Source organism: Delphinapterus leucas, chromosome 17 (assembly GCF_059928025.1).
Source record: "Delphinapterus leucas isolate spDelLeu-1000000601 "Yukka" chromosome 17, BTC_Dleu_Yukka2, whole genome shotgun sequence".
Classification (NCBI taxonomy): Eukaryota; Metazoa; Chordata; class Mammalia; order Artiodactyla; family Monodontidae; genus Delphinapterus; species Delphinapterus leucas.
This window is the reverse complement of record NC_143145.1, coordinates 33,981,187-34,001,115: the sequence shown is the minus strand read 5'-3', so window position 1 is coordinate 34,001,115 and position 19,929 is coordinate 33,981,187. Positions and strand designations below refer to the sequence as shown.

Below are 19,929 nucleotides of genomic sequence, written 5' to 3'. Positions count from 1 at the left end.
GCTAAACTATATGGATGTAAAGTTGTGAACATCGCAATTCACCAAACTTATTGTACAAGGGACTTCCGTTAGTTTAAGTGAATAGTATATTGGTTACAAATACTAAGTACAGTATTTGCATTTGCATATGTACAAATACTAAAAGTACTACTATATGTAACTAACAGGTTAATTTCCAATTTAATGGTTTCCAATAGGGCAATGTGTTAAAAAAAATTAGAGTTAAGATTCTTCAGTCTGGTTTTATTTAGAATTTGAGAGAGGTTAAGTTTTTAATTATCTATCATGGAAAATTTTCAGATTTATTGAAATATTTCTATTATTAAGTCACACTTATAAGGTGATATAATTATATACCTTATAAATTTTAATAGTAATTTTAAAGATTACAGTATATTTAAGGTATGATAAATTTGTGGGAAAACTTCTTTCCTGAGAAATTTTAAATTAATCAATTTTAGGGCAAAAGTTAAAATGAAGGTTTATATAAGCTCATATATTCTTATTTTTTTCATAGTGATAAAAACAAAAGAAGAACTAAAACAGTAAAGAAAACATTGGAACCCAAATGGAACCAAACATTCATTTATTCTCCAGTCCACCGAAGAGAATTTCGGGAACGAATGCTGGAGATTACCCTTTGGGATCAAGCTCGAGTTCGAGAGGAAGAAAGTGAATTCTTAGGAGAGGTATCTGGAACTATTTTAAAGCTTAGACTATTCATGTCATCCTGAATACTTTTGTTTATATGACTATCTGTAAAATATTATATTTTGAATAACTGAAACACCTAGACATAATTTAACAGAATGAATTTAGCTGCTGTTTTAAGAAAAAAACTTATTGATGCCTCTATAGTACATGTATTTCAGTTTACTGAACCAATTGTACAACTAGTAATTAAATCATTTATTTATAGATAAGTTTTTCAGCCCTGTACTGTATCTGTAATGTGCTAGGGACTGAGGTATCAAAGGTCAATAAGGTATATTACTTTCTTCAAGGAATTTATAATCCACTGGTATACACACAAGTGAGTGAACAATTATAACATAGTATGGCAGATGCTCTTTCAGGGAAGTGCAGTAGGAATACATAATTGCTGTGCAGGGAAGGGGAAGTGGTCCATGGAAGGATACACAGAGAAACTGGAATTTAGCATAGTCAAGGGAAGTAAAGTTCCTGCAGAGGGAATAACAGAGTTGCGGGGGTCTTGGACAACGGCATTGAAATGGGAAAAGAATGTGGTAAGAAATGAGTCTTGAGGGTTAAACATGACACCTTCATATATCATATTAAGAGTTTGGATTTTATCCTGTAGATAATGGGAACAAATGACAGGTTTTAAAGAGAGTGGCTTGATTGCATTTGTACTTGAGAAAAATATTTCTAGCTGTAATGTGGAGAATGAATTGGAGAGGGGCGGATGAAAGGCAGTTTTCCCGCTATTAACGTACTAAGAGAACTGCTTTCAGTTTTTTCAGTGTGGTTGGTTTTCCTGAGTAAATTAAATGTAATACCATGGGAAAAGCAACAATCCATAGAAATAGTAAACTGAATGTTGTTAGCTAAGGAATCAAAGAGTGGTAAACCAGTTGGAAAGAAGGGTAACATAATGACTAGGAGCAGAGATTAGCGCCAGCTACCTGGTTCTGCACTCCTGACACTACTACTTCCTGGCCTTGGTCCTTGAGCAAGTTATTTAATATATTTGTACTTTAGTTTCCTCTTCAATCAAGTGAGAATGATAGTAGTATGCAATTCAGGGTTAGAGTGAAAATTAAATGTGTGTGTGTGTGTGTGTGTGTGTGTGTGTGTGTGTGACCATTTGGAACACAGTGCTTATAATTTTGAAAATGACTAGGGAAAATTTAGGAAGAATGAAGAGTACCTTAGTTGTTTTACATTTTTACCTCCCATAGCTAAATAGTGATTTATCATTATATAGCAGTTCTCATATACTTAAACCAGACACTGTCATATTTGCACATGACTTTAAAAGAAAATAAAAAGAATCATTTATTTCTATGGACTGATTTCCTTTGTAAATTTATTAGATATTCATATTATAACATGGTTCATATTGAAAATCCATTTTTTTTTCTTTCCTTTCCTGTTTTGAATCCTTAGCAGCATGATATGTTAAACAGAATTTTAAGTAAGACAGCCTTTGACTTATATTACGGCTCTTTCACTAACCAATGATGTGGGCTTAAACAAGTTTTTTAACCTTTTTCAGCCTTGGTATCCTTATTTGTAAAAGTTGAATAATAAGACCAACCTAGTAGTTTTTTCCTGAGAATTAAGATAACATATGACATGGTTCTTAACACACAGTAAGCACTTCTAATTTGTTTTTAATCTCTCCATTTCAGAGTTCGTAAAGGTTAAGTTAATGAATGTAAATGAAAATTTTTTTACACTGTAAAATGGCATGTATATAGCAGTTATTATTACAGACTTTTAGTAGTAAGTGCTATTTATGTAATGGCATATTTAACAGCCTGTAGCAGATAGGTGTTCAAGGGTCTACAAAATAAATGTCTTAGATATTCAAAGCCATTAACTCAATAAGAAGTTATATATACTTATCTCTTATTTAGTTATTGTCAAACATATGGGCAATTATGCAGCATAACCTTGCTTTTGACCTAATAGCATTACTATTATAATTATCATTATTATAATGAAACCATTTAAGAGAATTTCTATATTATTGTCATAAGACAGTCCTTTGTCTCTTGGCTTTGTAGATTTTAATTGAATTAGAAACAGCCTTATTAGATGATGAACCACACTGGTACAAACTTCAGACCCACGATGTTTCTTCATTGCCACTTCCCCACCCTTCTCCATATATGCCACGACGACAACTACATGGAGAGAGCCCAACACGGAGGTTGCAAAGTAAGTTTTCAGTAAAATTTATTGTAACTTTATTGAATTATCTTGAATGATATATATGACATAGAATTTGAAGATACCATTATGGGTATTAACAGTCATCTGTTAGTATTTTCATAGCTTTTATTGAAGCTTTTAAATTGTTTGATACACTCAACTGTATACATGTAGTACTCACTCATCACAGTATGACACACAATGAAGCATAGTTATGTTTTAATTTTACCTCTTAGAATATAAAATATAGGAATGAGATAGCTAACGTAGTAGAATTTGGTGATGTACCTGTAGATATCTGAAATTATGATTTCCACTGTCATTAAGCCAAGTATTTTATGAATATGTAGGATAACAAGTATAGCATAGTGGTTGAAACCGTGACCATGAACATTACTCAGACAAACTTGAGTGTAAATATTAATCCTCTCACTTAAGAGTTGTATGGGGGCTTCCCTGGTGGCGCAGTGGTTGAGAGTCCGCCTGCCGATTCAGGGGACACGGGTTCGTGCCCCGGTCCGGGAGGATCCCACATGCCGCGGAGCAGCTGGGCCCATGAGCCATGGCCGCTGAGCCTGCGCGTCCGGAGCCTGTGCTCCGCAACGGGAGAGGCCACAACAGGGAGAGGCCCGCGTACCGCGAAAAAAAAAAAAAAAAAAAAAAAGAGTTGTATGACTTGAGGTAGGTCATCTCTCTCTGTTTCACTTTCCTCATTTAGGAAATGGAAATAATAGTACGTACATCACAGAGTGGTTCTAAGAGTTAATCTCTGGAATGTAAACTGATGTTATTATTGTTGTTGTTGTTATTATTATCAGTGTTTGCATTTTACTCTGAATTATGCACAGTCCAAACTATAAAACAGATCAATCCAGAGAATCTTAGAGGAAACTCAGAAATGTTTTCCACATTGAAAAGTGGCATTGTTGGTTTGATGCTCCTACAGCTCAAATTTATTTGTTTTTTTCTGATGAATCTTATTGAAAGGTGAAGGGGGTGCTTTTTGCTTTGGATAGTATTCATGGGATAATTTTATCTTCATGGAGCCATCATGTTTCAGGTTTAGCAACATTTTTGTCAAGTAATGGAGAACTGATTGAGATTAACCAAATTTCAGAAGTGTAAATTTATAAGCATGAATGCCATGTCATCATGGCATCAATAATGGAAAGGATACTTGGCCATATAACAAATAACTCTTGTCTAAATGGATCACACCCTTTCTGCTGAATAGAGGGCTAAATTACATATCAGAAGGCTGTTTGTTGAATAGAGAATTAGAGCAAAGCATTGGTCTTATGGGATAGTTAGTCATAGGAAAGCGTAGAGAATTATCTTCACTTCTTTTGAAAATAATGTCTCTAATGACTGGAATTTTATTTCCATTAGATACAGTCTCTTACCCTTGGAGGGCATTAATTTAACATTAATTTTACAGCGCTCACTTTTTTCAGCTTCCTCACAGAGTAAACACCTACCCACCCTTATTTGCAGTTGCCATTACAACATCCTTTGTTGTATCTACATTACCATGAAATTTATGTGGACTAAATTCAGAGTGTCTGCTCTTTCTGGCCACTGTAATCTATTCAGTACATTGTCTCTAAATCACAATGTGGGATGATGGGTTACTACATGAAGTTTACTAGTATAATTCATTTTCTGCTAATTCTTATAGTTTAGGTTTATAGGCTATTATTGCTAGCTACTATTGCCCTTTCTTATAGGATTGGCCTCTTCTCTACTTACTCCAGTTGTTATTGCAATACGGAGTAGGTTTGATGACTCTCATTATCTGAAACTCTTAAATCTACCAATAATTTTCATTATTTTTTTCTGCCCTAGCTAAGAATACTGTACATGAGCAACAACCAAAATAGAGTACTTTCTAGTTAGTTGTATAAATCATGGATTTTCGTGCAATTAGTTTAATTTAATCAGTTTTGCAGATTTTAATATTTTCCATCCTCACAATGGCTCTTCTGTTACTTAATCATTAATAATATTAAATTTACCCCTGGGTAATATAATAGCTCCATGTTGTACTCTGTGAGTCTTGCCACTATCAACTAACCTCTAATAAAATTAATTTTCAATATTTGAATATATGACTGAATTTGGTGCTTTACACCTAAAATGTTGTCATAATTTATTAGCAATATGTAGGCATAAAGATAGATAAAAATGATATGATAAAAGAAGATTAGGAAATAACACTCAGGAATAGTCAGAAAGTTAAAGACAGTACCATTGGCTAAGTATTGATATATATTGCTCATCAATGACAAGTTCAAGTTAGGGTATTAATAAGTAAGTACATGAATTATTGTAAAGTTTATTGATGACAAGAACCTCCTTTACGGTTTTTCTCCATGGAAAGGTCTATATGAAATTTATTTATGAGTATGTTTAAACTGTCAAAGATCATATATGGAACATATATGTATGAACAGTTAACCATCAAAAATGTATAGTAACCCTTTATTTATTCCCTACATTCACATCATGTTTTGGTAATTCAATCTCTGAGGCTTATGAGTAACATTCTGAGTCTATGAACTTATTAAATGTACATGGACATTTACTGTTACTCAGAATAAATAAATGGTAATGTTGTTGGTGTTGGGATTCTGTTCTTCCCATGACGATTTCCTATTTTAAATTTGTAGATTCAAATGATTCAAAGCAATACTTCCTCAAACAGATATTAGTAACTTATTTACTAACATATAAGGAAATATATAAAGACCATTCTAAAAATAATTGTTTCATATTTTGTAGTTACTTTAAATATTCTGAAAAAAATCTTTTCTAGACGGAGTCCAGACAACTTTGATTATAAACTTTAAATGATTTCCCAAATAAAGATATTGGTAAAAGTATTTGAAATAGATGACCTCTTATACCAGTATTCCTGCATGTGGAAAAATAAGAAGGTTGTATGTATTAAAAAATCTAGTAATGATCACATGCTCATTGTTCAAAAGTTTGAAAGAAATTAGGCTATGAGAAATCAAAATTTTGATGATGAGGAATTAATATTTCCTCCAACAATTTTTCTTCAGGCTGCTCTTGCCCACTCCCTTCACAGACATTGTTGTTTTGACATTACCAAAGGATGGGAAGAGCAGTGCATATTTCAAAGAGTGATTGATTAAGCATTTTTGAAAATGTATGCAAGACTAAAGCTATGAGTTCAATTAATTAAAATGTATCAATAGAGAAGTGAGGTTGGCAAAATATCTCACATATTCACATAATTTTATTTTTGATTCATTGATGAGAAACTTTATTCATTACTTTCCTGAAACTTAAAAAGATTGTTCTGAAAAGTGTATTTTGATATTTACATTTTTATTGTTGTATTCTTTACTGTTATTCAGTTAAAGTTGTATAGTGTCTTTTTTTTTTATTGGAGTATAATTGCTTTACAATGGTGTGTTAGTTTCTGCTTTATAACAAAATGAATCAATTATACATATACATATGTTCCCATATCTCTTCCCTCTTGCGTCTCCCTCCCTCCCATCCTCCCTATCCCACCCCTCCAGGCGGTCAAAAGCACCGAGCTGATCTCCCGGTGCTATGCAGCTGTTTCCCACTAGCTATCTACCTTACATTTGGTAGTGTATATATGTCCATGCCTCTCTCTCACTTTGTCACAGCTTACCCTTCCCCCTCCCCATATCCTCAAGTCCATTCTCTAGTAGGTCTGTGTCTTTATTCCCATCTTACCCCTAGGTTCTTAATGACTTTTTTTTTTCTTAGATTCCATATATATGTGTTAGCATACAGTATTTGTTTTTCTCTTTCTGACTTACTTCACTCTGTATGACAGACTCTAGGTCTATCCACCTCATTACAAATAGCTCAATTTCGTTTCTTTTTATGGCTGAGTAATATTCCATTGTATATATGTGCCACATCTTCTTTATCCATTCATCCGATGATGGACACTTAGGTTGTTTCCCTCTCCTGGCTATTGTAAATAGAGCTGCAGTGAACATTTTGGTACATGACTCTTTTTGAATTATGGTTTTCTAAGGGTATAGTGTATAGTGTCTTAAGGCAAAAATCTTCCTTTACAAATATGTTTATTCCTTGATATCTTTTTTATTAACTATTTTTAATAATTATTAATTTTTACATTATTTTCTCTGTTTTTGAAATGCAGTTTATCACTTCAACATGTAAGCAATAAGAAAAAATAATTGTAAAAAATTTTTTACTGAGTCTTTAAAATGTGTGTGTTATCATTTCAACAAGGAAACAATGTAAACAACATTAATTACTTTTACATTCTTCTTTCTTACTAAGTCTTTAAACTGCAATCTGTTTTCATTTCAACAAGGAAAATGCAATCTGTTTTCACTTCAACAAGGAAACACTATACACAAAATACTAATTATTTTTTCCATTCTTTTCTGTTATCAGATCGTTGACATTTTCTATGTTACCATTTCAACATATAAACAGTAGGAACAACCTATTAATTAACTTTATTTTCTCTCAATTAGTCTTTGGAATGCAATGTTTTTTCACGTTGACATGTAAACATATAAACACGTAATTATTATAATTTTACTAAGTCTTTGAAATACAGTGCTATCCTTTTAACACGTAAGGATATAAAGAATTTAAAGTACATTCTTTTATCTTTACTGTCTTTGATATGCAGTATGTTATCATTTCAACATGTAAACAATACATGTAAATTATCAATTAGTTATTCTACATCATTTGTTTCTTACTAACTCTTGGATATACAGTGTGCATTCAACACCTAGGGTACATCACATTTGAGAGTAGCCAAATTTCTAGAGTTCAGAAGCCACATATGGTTAGTGTGCACCATACTGAGCAGTGCAACTCTAGTGGAAGGGCAGAGGGAGCAAATACATATGCAACAATGTGTACCATGAAGGAAATATACATGGTACCTTAAGCAAAAGCAGCAGCAGAATAAATCTACTTAAATGGGGAAGTAAGAGAAAACCTATCTGAGGAGGTAACATTTAAGCCATGACCTGAGGCCTGAGCAGCTACTCAACAGCATAAAAAGGCCAATATCATTTGAGCAGACTATGTAAGGGGAAAAAGTGAAAAAAAATACTGTGTTATGGGGGAATAAATACTTTCCCAAGTCTTCTAAGAAAGAGTAGAGAAACTGATAAATCATAGGAATGTCTACACTCTGAGTGAGATCAGGGACTTTATCTTTATTAGCACCTGGAAAAGTACCTAAATCATAACAGATACTTGGTGAATGTGTGTGGAATAAGGAATAACTGAGCCAGGGGTCTGAGACCTGGGAAATCAGGCAGCAATATGCTGATGAAGATACCAGTAGGTAGTGGCATAGTTTGTTTCCTTTTAGTTGCATACGGTTTCTCATAAGCCACCTGAGGTAATCAGAAACACAAGAAGTTTGCAGGTCCCTAGAGGGTAAAATTATTCAACAACTACCACTCTAGGAAGAGTTTCAATTGATCTGACTTGTGTCAAGTGCCCATAAATGGATAAGTGAACCAATCAGTATGGGTAAGGAAATGATGTACCATGACTGGGTCAGCTTACGTCACATACCCAACACTGTGGTTAGTAACCAGAAGATGTAGACGGCAGTGGGCAAGAGATCCAGTGGACCTTTCAAATTCCTCTATTTCCTTTTTAAAGTTCCTCTTTTATAGAGATCAGTTTACATATCCAGTGTTCCTAACCCCAGTTTCCTAGAACAGTAGAACTTTACATATGTGTCTCTACAAACTTGAGTTTCAGGCAAAAAAAAAAAAAGTGAACACTTTCATGGCCACACATCAGTGTTGAAACACCTCCCTGTACTGTGGAAATCACTTTGAACGAGTGGCCCATTTCATGTCATTCCGCTGTGCCCCGTGCAGCATCGCCTCCAACTGAGCCTGAACTTCAGCAAGTTTCTGTCGGTCCAAACTGTCATTCCATTCCTCGTAGCAATGGACAGGGACAGGATAAATCACATACTTCAGCTTCATCAAGGATGTCAAGTGCTGCAGAAGGCTCTTGAGCACAGGCATCGTAATGAGATTGATGGCAAAGCTAAGGACACGGAGGTGGGCACAGGGGCTCAGGGCTGGGAGGACGGCAGAGAGAGTAGAATCAGTTATCATACAATTGTTTATCTCCAGATGTTGCAGGGTGCTTGAGACCTTCTCCAGCAGAGTCTGGAAGGGGTCATAAACTTCTGAGAAGATCTGGTTGTTACTGAGACTCATTACCCTTGGGTGGGTGGCCTGAGAGCTCTGGGACAGGACAGTGACATCTCTGTTAGAAAGGCGACAGTAAGGTAGATGCAGTGAATCCGACTGAGGTGGCACAACTCATTGCCTTTAGTATCGTCTTATGCCCACCGGAGAAGGCAGCGCTGAACAATGGAACAAAGAGGTCTCTTGGGATTTCGTCCAGGGCATGGATAGCTGCAGGCTCATTATTCAGCAGACTCTTTGCAGCAAGCTCAAGGAGGGTGACTGTGGTCTTTTGGTCCATCTTCAAAAACCTGATTGGAACAAGAGCTGGAAAAAACTTGAGCTGTCCAAGACCCCAGCAGTAAGAGCAGGTTCCTCCCTCTCCAGAGCTCGCAGCGGACAAGCCTCAGTGTTGCCGGCACTGGCTCCTTGATATCTCATTATCAATTCTCATCACAATTTGAACCATAACGATCCAATCAGAGTTTTCTTTAATTTGATCCTTCATTTTTTTTCTCTCATATTAACCAGATTCATCTCTTTGACATCTCAAATATTAATTCTTTACTTGGAGAAGTATAATATATCACCCCTTTCACTTTTTAAAATAGAAAACATTGCGTCTACTATACTTTTATTCACCCTCATGACCACAAGTCTTCAAAGAAAAGTGAATGGAAACAAATCATTGAGATTAAACTAAAATGATACTATTGAAAGGTGTAAGATAAAAGAGACATGATTTCATAATTAAAGTTTCTCAGGATTTCAACTATTTTGGGGGATTTGGGGCCAATATTTCTTTCAGTTCCTCTACCCAGTTGTCTCACCTCTATCCTTCTTGGATGGCAGTTACATGTATAAAGACCTATTGACATTTTTCCACAGGTTATTGAATCTGTGTTTTCATTTTAATCATTTTTTCTCTCTTCCTCAGTTTTGATATTTTTATTTGTCTTCAAGTTGACTGATAGTTTCTACTACAGTGTCCAATTTTCTGCTAAAACCATACTATGAATTGTCTTATTAAATATACTGTATTTTTCATTTCAAGCTTTATATTTGGTGTTCTTAGAAGTTTCTATATCCTTCCTGAAATTCCCCTTGTTCTATTGTATGTGTGTATGTGTATACACACAAATATGTGTAGGTATATGTAGATATATTAAAGAATTTATAGGATTAGATTATATCTACACATTGTAGATATAAATATATGTGTATAAATATAATACAATAATAATATATATTTATATCCATATATATAATCCTGTAAATTCTTTAATATGTCTATAGTTTATTTTAAAGTCTGCTAATTCCAACATCTTAGTCTTCTGCGGGCTTACTAAAATTTCTCTTTTTTCCTTTGATTAGGGGTCACATTCTATATGTTTTATATATCTACTAATGTTTTTGTGTACTGGACATTGTGTTTAATACATTTTAGAGACTCTGGATTTTGAAGAATTACTGCATGTCATTTTAGCAGACATGCTGAACCAATGGAAGATGTGTTAAGTTTTTATTTTCATTCTATTTTCGTTCTTTGCATCGTTCTAAGGTATAGTCCTTAGTCTAGTTTGTGGTTCTTATGCCTAGTTTTGAACTGTAGGCAAAGTTCAAGATATTGGCCGAAACCTATAATTAATGGGATTTAATCTCCAACCTCTGTATCCTGTACATCAGGAAGTTGCTGAAGTTTTCTTGCAGCTCTTTTAGTCTTTCAGCTGTGGCTTTCTGCTGAGTTTCTTCTTGTTTTTCTCTCTGCAATTTGTAATTTAGGTAAGGATTTTGGGGACCACTGAGTGTAACTTTTAGGTCTCCTCCTTATCTGGCTCCCCCTTTCCAGGATTTCCCCTACAATTCTATCTGCTCTCACAACTCTGAATTCTGACCTTTGGCTTAGCCTTGTAAGACTGAGGTTTTTTCCTGAGCAGTAGTTCCTCTGCAGTGAACCACATTGGGAAGGCCCTTAGAGGAAAATTGGTTAAATAGGTGCTTTTCTTATTTCAAAGGTCATATTACCAATTTCTGCCTGAATTTGTTTGTTCTCTGGTATCTTTAAACAGTTTTTTTATTAAAATATTTTTCCAGAATTTAGAATTATTACTGGCAGGAGAGTTAGTCCGAAATAAGCTATTCTATCATTCTCAGAGGCAGAACTCTACATTTCTAAGTAAACTTTTTACAGAAGTATAGAATTCATATAGAAACATGTATAAATCATAAATATTCTCATGGGTAAATTTTGACCAAGTAACCATACCATGTAACTAGCACCCACATCAAGAAATAAAACATCACCAGCATCCTTCCAGCCTCTCTCTTGCTCTCTTCCAGTAATTATTCCCCCTGTCAAGATAACAAATACCATAGAATATTTTCACTTATTTTTAACTTCATATAAATGGAATATGCACACATATATGAATTTTGTAGAAATGAGATTACACAATATATTTCTTTTACATGTGACTTTTTTCTTACCACTGTTTTGTAAGATTTATCAGTATTGTTGCATATAATTGAAATTTATTTTCATTGCCATATACAGTTTCTTTCTATAAATATACACCAATATATCCTATTTTTAGGTTGGTTATGAAAGCTATTTGTCTAAGTAATTTCTTATGAATTGATCAGAGGTAATAACTATACAAAGGGGTTGCTTATCTTGGCTTTAAAGTCTGATTTAAAGTCTGATTTTTTTGAATTAAATTATTTAATTAATTTTTAAAAATCTACAGTTGATTGATAGTTTGCTTTCAGATTTTGGCCAGTCCTAAAAGTGCTTATGTTAACATTCTTATACATGCATTTTGGTAATCATATGTGTTCATTTTTGCTATGGATATACCTAGTAATAGAATAGATAGGTAATAGGCCATACATATATTCAATTACAGTAGATATTGTCAAAGTTTTCCCAAACTGTCCAGATTTATACTTCCTACAGCAGTGAATGAGGGTTTGAGTTTCCTTATATCTTACTTTATATTTGGTATTTTTAGTTGTTTTCACCCACCCATTCAGGTGGGTGTGCAGTATTACCTCATTGTGGCTTTAATTTACATTTCTCTAATAACCTTTTCTTAGGTTAACTGGCCATTTAGATATCCCCCTTTATGAAGAGCCTAGTCAAATGTCTTGCCCATTTTTCTTTGGGGTTCTTTATTTTTTTATTGATTTATGAGTGTTTTCTAAAGTATAGATTTGAATTAGTTATAGGATATATGTATTGAAAATGTAGTCTACTCTATGGCTGGCCTTTCCACTCTTTAATGGGATCTTTTGATCAATAAAAGTTTTAAATGTTAATGTATTTTAGTTTCCAATTTTTTCTTCAAGGTTAGTGCTCTTTTTGGCATGATCTATATAAAAAAATCTTTTCTTTGAGATCATAATGATATGTTCCTATGCTTTCTTCTAGAATAGTGCTTTGCTCTTCTCATTAAATCTGCAGTTCATCTGGAATTAATTTTTTATTTTGTGTGAGGTAGAGATCAAAACTCATTCTTAATCCCATGGATCGATGCTGGTATACAGAAATAAAATTTATTATTTATTATTATTAAGAGACTCCTAATAACTTTTCCATATATTATTTTGAATTTTGATTTAACAATATATGTCATTTGTGAATAACGACAATTTTTTTCTTTCTTTCAAATTGTTATAGCTTGCTTTTTTTTTCTTTCTTAATGCTTTGGCTAGGTCGTATAATAAAATACTGTGTGGAAGTGACATTGTTGAGTAAAAGTTGGCATTTATGTTTTGCTCCCCTTTCCTTGGGAAAAGCTTTAAATATTTCCCCATTATATTTTGATAATTTTTGTAAGATTTTTGTGCTACTTTGTGAGATTCAGGAAGTTCTGTTTTATTCCTAGTTTGACGAAAATTTTTAATCATGAATGGATTTGAGTTGTGTAAGTATTTTTCTGTACACATGGATATAAACATATGCTATTTCTCTTTTATTCTACTAATGTAGTAAATTGTATTGATTTTAAATGTTAAAGTTATGTTGCACTCCTTTAATAAGCCCAGCTATCTCATGATGCATTATCATTTTATGTATCTCTGGATTCAATTTGTTAATATGTGTAGAAATTTTGCAGCTGTATTCATGAGAGATAGAGTGAGGGAGAAGGATTGTCTTTTCTTTTTTTCTTTTTGTAACATCTTATTTGCTTTTGTTATCAGTGTTATGCTACTGTGCTCATAAAAGTATTAGGAAATTTTACTTCTTTTTTATTTGATGTCTTTTATTTTCTTGTTTTGTAATATCCTTGTCAAGCTTTGACTTCAGTGTTTTTCTGGCCTCATAAAGTGTTTGGAAGTATATCCTCATTTTCTGTTGTTTGACAGAATATGTACATTATTGGTATTCTTTTTTCTGTACGTGGTTAGAAGTATTCGCTGTGTATGTTTCCAGGGTTGGCAGTTTCTCTGTGTGTAGGTGTTGAATTCCAATTCCAATTCCAATTTCTCTACTAGATTTAGAACTATTCAAAATTTTATGTTTTCTTGTGTCAGCTTTGTTAAGTTGGATTTTTCTTAGAATTTGAATATTTCTCCAATTTTTAAAAAATTTATTTGCACTAAATTGTTCATAATAGCATCTTATTATCCATTTAATGTCTATTGAATGTGTAGCCATGTCCTCTTTTCTCTTATATGGTAATTTGTTCCTTTTCCTTTTTTTGTTCTTGGTCAGACTTGCTGATGAGCTATCGATTTTACTAGTCTTTCAAACAGTGAACTTTTTGTTTTGTTTACTTCTAGGCTGTATGTTTGTTTTCTTTTCCATTAAATTTTCTTCTTATTCTTGTTATTTCTTTCCTTTCTTTAAGTTTAATTTGTTTGCTTCTCCTCATTTCAGAAGGATACATAGATAATTTTTAATGTGGTATGATAATGTTATTGTACTTTCATTTACCTGTGGACTATTTAGGAGTGTATTGTTAAATTTCCAAACTGTAGGGGTTCTTAAAATATCGATATTGAGCATAATTGCCCTCTTATCAGAGTACATACTTTAAATAATTGGAATCTATAAAATTAGTTGTTTGCTTTATGGTGCTACATGTAATCAATTTTGGTAAATGTTCTTGAAAAGAATGTTTATTTTGTCACCGTGTGGTTCATGTTCAACATATATCAAGTTTATCAGGTTTATTAACTTTGTTTTTCAAATTTTCTGGGTTGTTTTTTCTGATTTTTCATCTGATTACTCCATCAGTTATTGAGAGAAGTATGTTAAAATCTCCATGTGTGATTGTGGACTTTTCTTCTTTTAAATTTGTCACTGTTTGCTTTATATATTTTGAAGTTATGTTACTAGGTACATACATACAAATCCAGAATTGTTATATATTTTTCCTAATAGACTGATAATTTTGTCATTACGTAGTGTCTCTCTATCTAGGAATACTTCTTCCTTAAGACCTGCTTTGTTTGACGTTTGCTGCAGCTGCTTTTTTGTTGTTGCTGTTACTTGTTTTTGTATGGTATATCTTTCTCAATCCTTTTATCTTCCACCTCTTTGTGTCCTTATATTTAAGATTTGTCTATTGAAAAACAATGTAGTTTCTCTTCTTAAATCCATTCTGATAAGATTTATCTTTTATTGGGATAATTTTACATTTACATTTAATGTAATTTCTTATAAATTTTGCTTAATATTTTACACATCATTTATTTTTGGTTTGTCTTTTTTCTCCTTTCTTGCTTTCTTTTGAAATCTACATTATTTTAATGACATCAACAAATATTTAGTTGCCTGTTATGTTTATTGTGCTTGATATTGTGATTGGTCCAAAGATTCATTATACTTAGGTAGCAAGCAAAACCCTTATTTACAAACATGTATATGAAATACAATTTTTAAAAAATTATATTTAATCTGACTCTTAGGTACCCATTTTCCTAGTCAAATATCTGTCTTATTCCTTCTCCTTACCTATTCCCAACACTCAAGAGAGGTTCTAGAAAACCTCTAAAAAAAACCCTAGGCTTAGAAAACTCTAAAAAAAGACAACGTTCAGGAAAGACCCACTAATTTTTATTCCTTATTGAGCTTCACTGATATGTCCCAGTGTGCAATGATTACTTGAAGCCAGGTCTACCCATGGCAATTTTTACTAATGCTGGTTGCTGTGGTACTTAGCATCCCGCCTTCCCAGATGCATCATGTAGCTACTATCCTGGAATCCTAAAATACCACTGGACTCTGGAGAGGTCCTAGAGCCTGGATTCCTATTATTTACAAGGCTCTTTAACCATTGTCTTCTTACAGATTCTGCCAAGTCTTGTCCTTTAACAGGGTAAAGAATAAGTAGAATTTCAGTAAATGGAGGTGAGAGAAGTAAACAGTAAGTTTGGAAGGGTAAAGACAAATGTCTAACTTGCTTATAAATGAAGATTCATGTATTTTGGAATTGGAGGACGTTAAATGTAGTAGATATTAGGGAAAGCAGCAAACTGCAATGAAAAAAATTAGGGGGAAATGGCTTTCCTCTATTTGTCTATTTATTATTAACATGTCTGCAATAAAAATGTAAGCTTTAATTAATATCTTGAAATATTTTAACAACTAACCTATTTCCTTACTTGAAAACTTTTTATATATTGTGATTTTTAAAATAGTGAACAGATATTTTAATTTTAGAAAGATGAAAGAACTATATCCTTGACAGAAAACACTCATATTCACTCTCTAAGGTCATTTTAAAATATTAGGTACTTTACAATATTTGTGGAGAAAGAGCTACAGTTTGAAAATTTTAGTGTCTTTAATTCTATATTGATTATAGTGATGCCCTTTTTACAGTTTTAATAGTATAATCCTTTGATTTGTTTTTTGTAGATGCCCTTTATCAGTTTGAGGAAGTTTCCTTCTCAGTAGTTTGCTGATACATTTTATCATGAATGGGGGTTAAACTTTTTCACATGATTTTTTTACGTCTATTAAAATAATTTTAAACTTGCATGTATAAATGAAATAACTTCAATAAGCATTAAATTAGAACTAGAGAGAAAAATCAACAAATGTACCACCATTAAAGAAGAGTCTAATATAATTCTCTCTCAATCATTTATTGGTCAAGCAAACAAAAATTTAGGGGCGATAGAAGAGAATCAAACCACAGAATTAACAAATTTAATCTCATGGTCGAAGAATTCTGAACCTAACATTTGATGAATTCATATTCATCTGTTATGTCCATGAAACACTTGTAAGAATTATTAATGTACTATTCAATAATTCATTTTCTGACAAATTTCAAAGAATTGTTATGCTGTAGGCTATTTTCCTCAACTAGAGTGTTACTATGTAAATTTTTTTAAAAAGAGATAAATTATACCCATACATTTGATAAATTTTAAAAATAAACTTGTACTCTAAAGAATATTTTTTCAAGATCTATTATCTCTGCAACTGTCATGGATTATTCAGTTAATAGTGTCTTAAATTTAATGAAGTGTGGTAAATATCTTATAGACCCAAGAAGAAAATACCTAGAACTGAACTTTAATGAATATACTACATACAAATATTTGTGTAATGCAAAGAGGTACTTGGGGGAGAATGCTTATGTTAACAAAGCGTTTGAAGGTTGAAAATTACGATGTACTCATTCAGTTTTTTAGGAAAAGAATAATGAAATAAAAGTAGAAGGAAAGAAATCCTAACAATAAGAACAAAAACCTAAATAAAACCAGAAACAAATTTCTAGTTAGGATTATGGAGCCCAAAATTTAATCCTTTAAGTGAATTACAAAATAAACCTGTAGTGGGCTTCCCTGGTGGTGCAGTGGTTGAGGGTACGCTTGCCGATGCAGGGGAGGCGGGTTCGTGCCCCGGTCCGGGAAGATCCCGCATGCCGCGGAGCGGCTGGGCCTGTGAGCCATGGCCGCTGGGCCTGCGCGTCCGGAGCCTGTGCTCTGCAGCGGGAGAGGCCACAACAGTGAGAGGCCCGCGTACCGCAAAAATAAAATAAAATAAAATAAAATATACCGACAAAGGAAACACCAGACCATGGTAATTTTATAGATTAATTCTCTCAAAATTTCAAAGAACAGATTTTTTTTTAATCTACACAAATTCTCCCAGAGAATAAAAAAGGACTAATTCTCAATATTTAGTTGGGCTAGTGTAACCTTGCTTCTAAACCAAAAGGTTAGTACAGGAAGGAAACAGGCCAGAATGAATTGTAAATAAAAATTGAAAATCCTTTATGAAATATCACTGAACTTATAAGAGACTTTCCTCAATCTTACAGAATGCAAATTCAGCAGATATCACTTTAAATGGATAAATATTAGAAAAATTCTATTTAAAATCAGAATTTAGAAAGAACTGTAAACTTTCTCTGTTTCTTTCCAGTATTATGCTTACTAGCATAGAAAGACAGGAAAAAGAAAGAAAAAAGGCATTAGGACTGGGAAGTAAATTGTCTCCATAGAAAAATTCCAATTAAACCATAATAAATTTATTAGAAGTAAAGAAAAAAGGAGACTTTAACAAGATGGTTGATTAACATTATTTTACAATAAAATTGCATTTCTGTTTATGAGCAATTAGGTTAGAAAGCATAATTTTAACAGTATTTCTAATAGCAATAGAAATGATAAGATACAAAGGATAAATCCAACAAATGTGGAAAATTTGAGTGACCGAAGTTAAAAATTTCATAGATCTTAAAGAAAACTTAAATGAAGAGAATGCCATGTTTATGGCTAGTAAAACAATGCTGTAAAATATGCCATTTCCCCCTGAATTGATGTATTGATTCAATGCATTTCAAATCAAAGTCCCTATAGGATGTTTTGTGCAGTTTGATAACCTGAATCTAAAATTTAAATGGAAGAGCAAAGGAGAAATATCAAATATATGAATAATTAGGTAAAGGATTTGCTTTTCAATATATAACATTGTAATAACAAAGACAGTGAGTTACTGGTTTATAGATAGACAGCCTGTAAAAGGAAAAAGAAGTAGAGCACCAAACAGATCCTAGCAGATAGAATACATTTATTTATAGCAGAAGTGACATTGCAGATCATTGTGGAAAGATAGAATGATTAAATAAACAATGCTGAGATACGTGTTATCCATATAGAAAGTGAAGTTGCATCCATATCTCATGCTGTACAGAAACTTAGTTCAAGATGGATAGGATATAAATGCACAGAGCAAAATTTTTAAACTTTCAGAAGAAAATAAGGGTATCTCTGTGCTTGTATACAAGCTCAGGAAATTTCTTAAAGAAATTTTAAAATTTCTTCTCTTTAAAAGAGAAGATTGATCCATTCAGTGACATTAAACTTAAGTACTTGATTTCATCAGAATGTGACAAGATCCACATAGAACATAACTGCAATATATTTAACCTCTATAGGATTAATATCAAAATAGGTCAAGACTTCCATCAGGAAAGTAATCAAGATTCTGAAAGGAAGTAGCATTTACAAACCACATATATACCTCACCTCCCACTCTCACCCGCACCCTCACACACAAGAGGGCTCATAAAGACTGATAAAATGAACTTCATCTTTTGCTGGTGTCATTCTTATTTTACATTAAAGGCAGATCTGATCCTTGATCAATATGAAAAGCACGTAATCTTTATGCTCTGTACTGTACCTGGCACATTAAACTAATCATTGCTTTGTCCTTGATCATTTACAAGGTGAAATCTTGTTACAAGCTGAGCAATTCTTCTTAAGTCTCTCCTCAATAGCCTCATCTGTGTTATCCCTCCTTCCTCCCAAGTTCATTTAGAATGTATGTCCTAATTCTATAAACCCTTTTGTGAGCATTCTGTTGGGATGTTGTCAGATAATGTAGCTTCCATATTAACTGGTGCTATAAGAGCCTCAGATTCAATTGGGTCCAAAACTTTATGACATATGGATTTGGAAGGAAAATAGTAGTGAGTACACTCAGTGGGACGACATGACCAAAAATGATAGGTATTACCTAATCATTAAAAGGAGAAAAACAAGAACTGCAGTTCCTGGCAAAAAAGAAAGACTCTCCCTCTCCCAAGAAGGCAGGGATTACAACAAAATATAGAGAGAGTATTTCTAAAGGGAGGTTTCAAATGTTGGAGGGCATTCCTAGAACGTTTTCATTATTGCTATTTTATGCAACATGAGCTTTCAGTGTTTTATAAAACTTACAGGAAAGTATTTATTTTCTGATAACAGAGTTTAGTCTATGTAATGAGTAATGAATTATGTAAGTAGACGGACAAAACAAGTTCTCTTTCGAAATAGCAACACTGTCTTCATTTATCATTAAACATTTTCTGATATCAAAGAAGGGAAAAATGCTTTAAATAAAAGATTCTCTTATGTAAGGTGTGCCTATCCCTGAGATACATGTAGGAGAAAAGATAGATTAAAAAACGAATTATAACATGTTTATTTATATATGTGATATATGTCATCATTAAGTGTGAAGACAGTCTGCTTTAGCCATCAAAGCTCTACTTAATTCAATTTAATGTTATTTTTGCCATAGCATGATTAACGTTTTAAAGTTTTGTTATAGATTTGTGTTGTAAGGAAAACAGACACAGGGCTCTTGAATTATAGTAATTATTATTGTTCTGTCTTATGTTGTTTCTTAGAAAACATAACACAGTTCACAATGTGTAAGTCAGTTTGTGGATGACTTATTTCTCGTATTTTTCTCAAAGCAACAGAAAACAACTAAAGTAATAGTAAGGGAAGGACATTTAAGATGTCTTAAATTATGCTTCCTCTCCATGAGTGTGAAAAATAAAGGTTAAAG

At 32.9% G+C, this 19,929-nt stretch overlaps 1 protein-coding gene across 1 annotated transcript in view; it reads left to right on the top strand.

The window, feature by feature from the left end:
• RIMS2 (regulating synaptic membrane exocytosis 2) overlaps window positions 1-19,929 on the top strand; it is a 359,754-nt gene that overhangs the window by 112,015 nt on the left and 227,810 nt on the right. Inside the window, exons 10-11 of the mRNA XM_022584628.3 lie at window positions 518-689; window positions 2,754-2,907. Coding sequence (XP_022440336.1) covers window positions 518-689; window positions 2,754-2,907 — 326 coding nt within the window. The remainder of the gene's footprint in view (window positions 1-517; window positions 690-2,753; window positions 2,908-19,929) is intronic.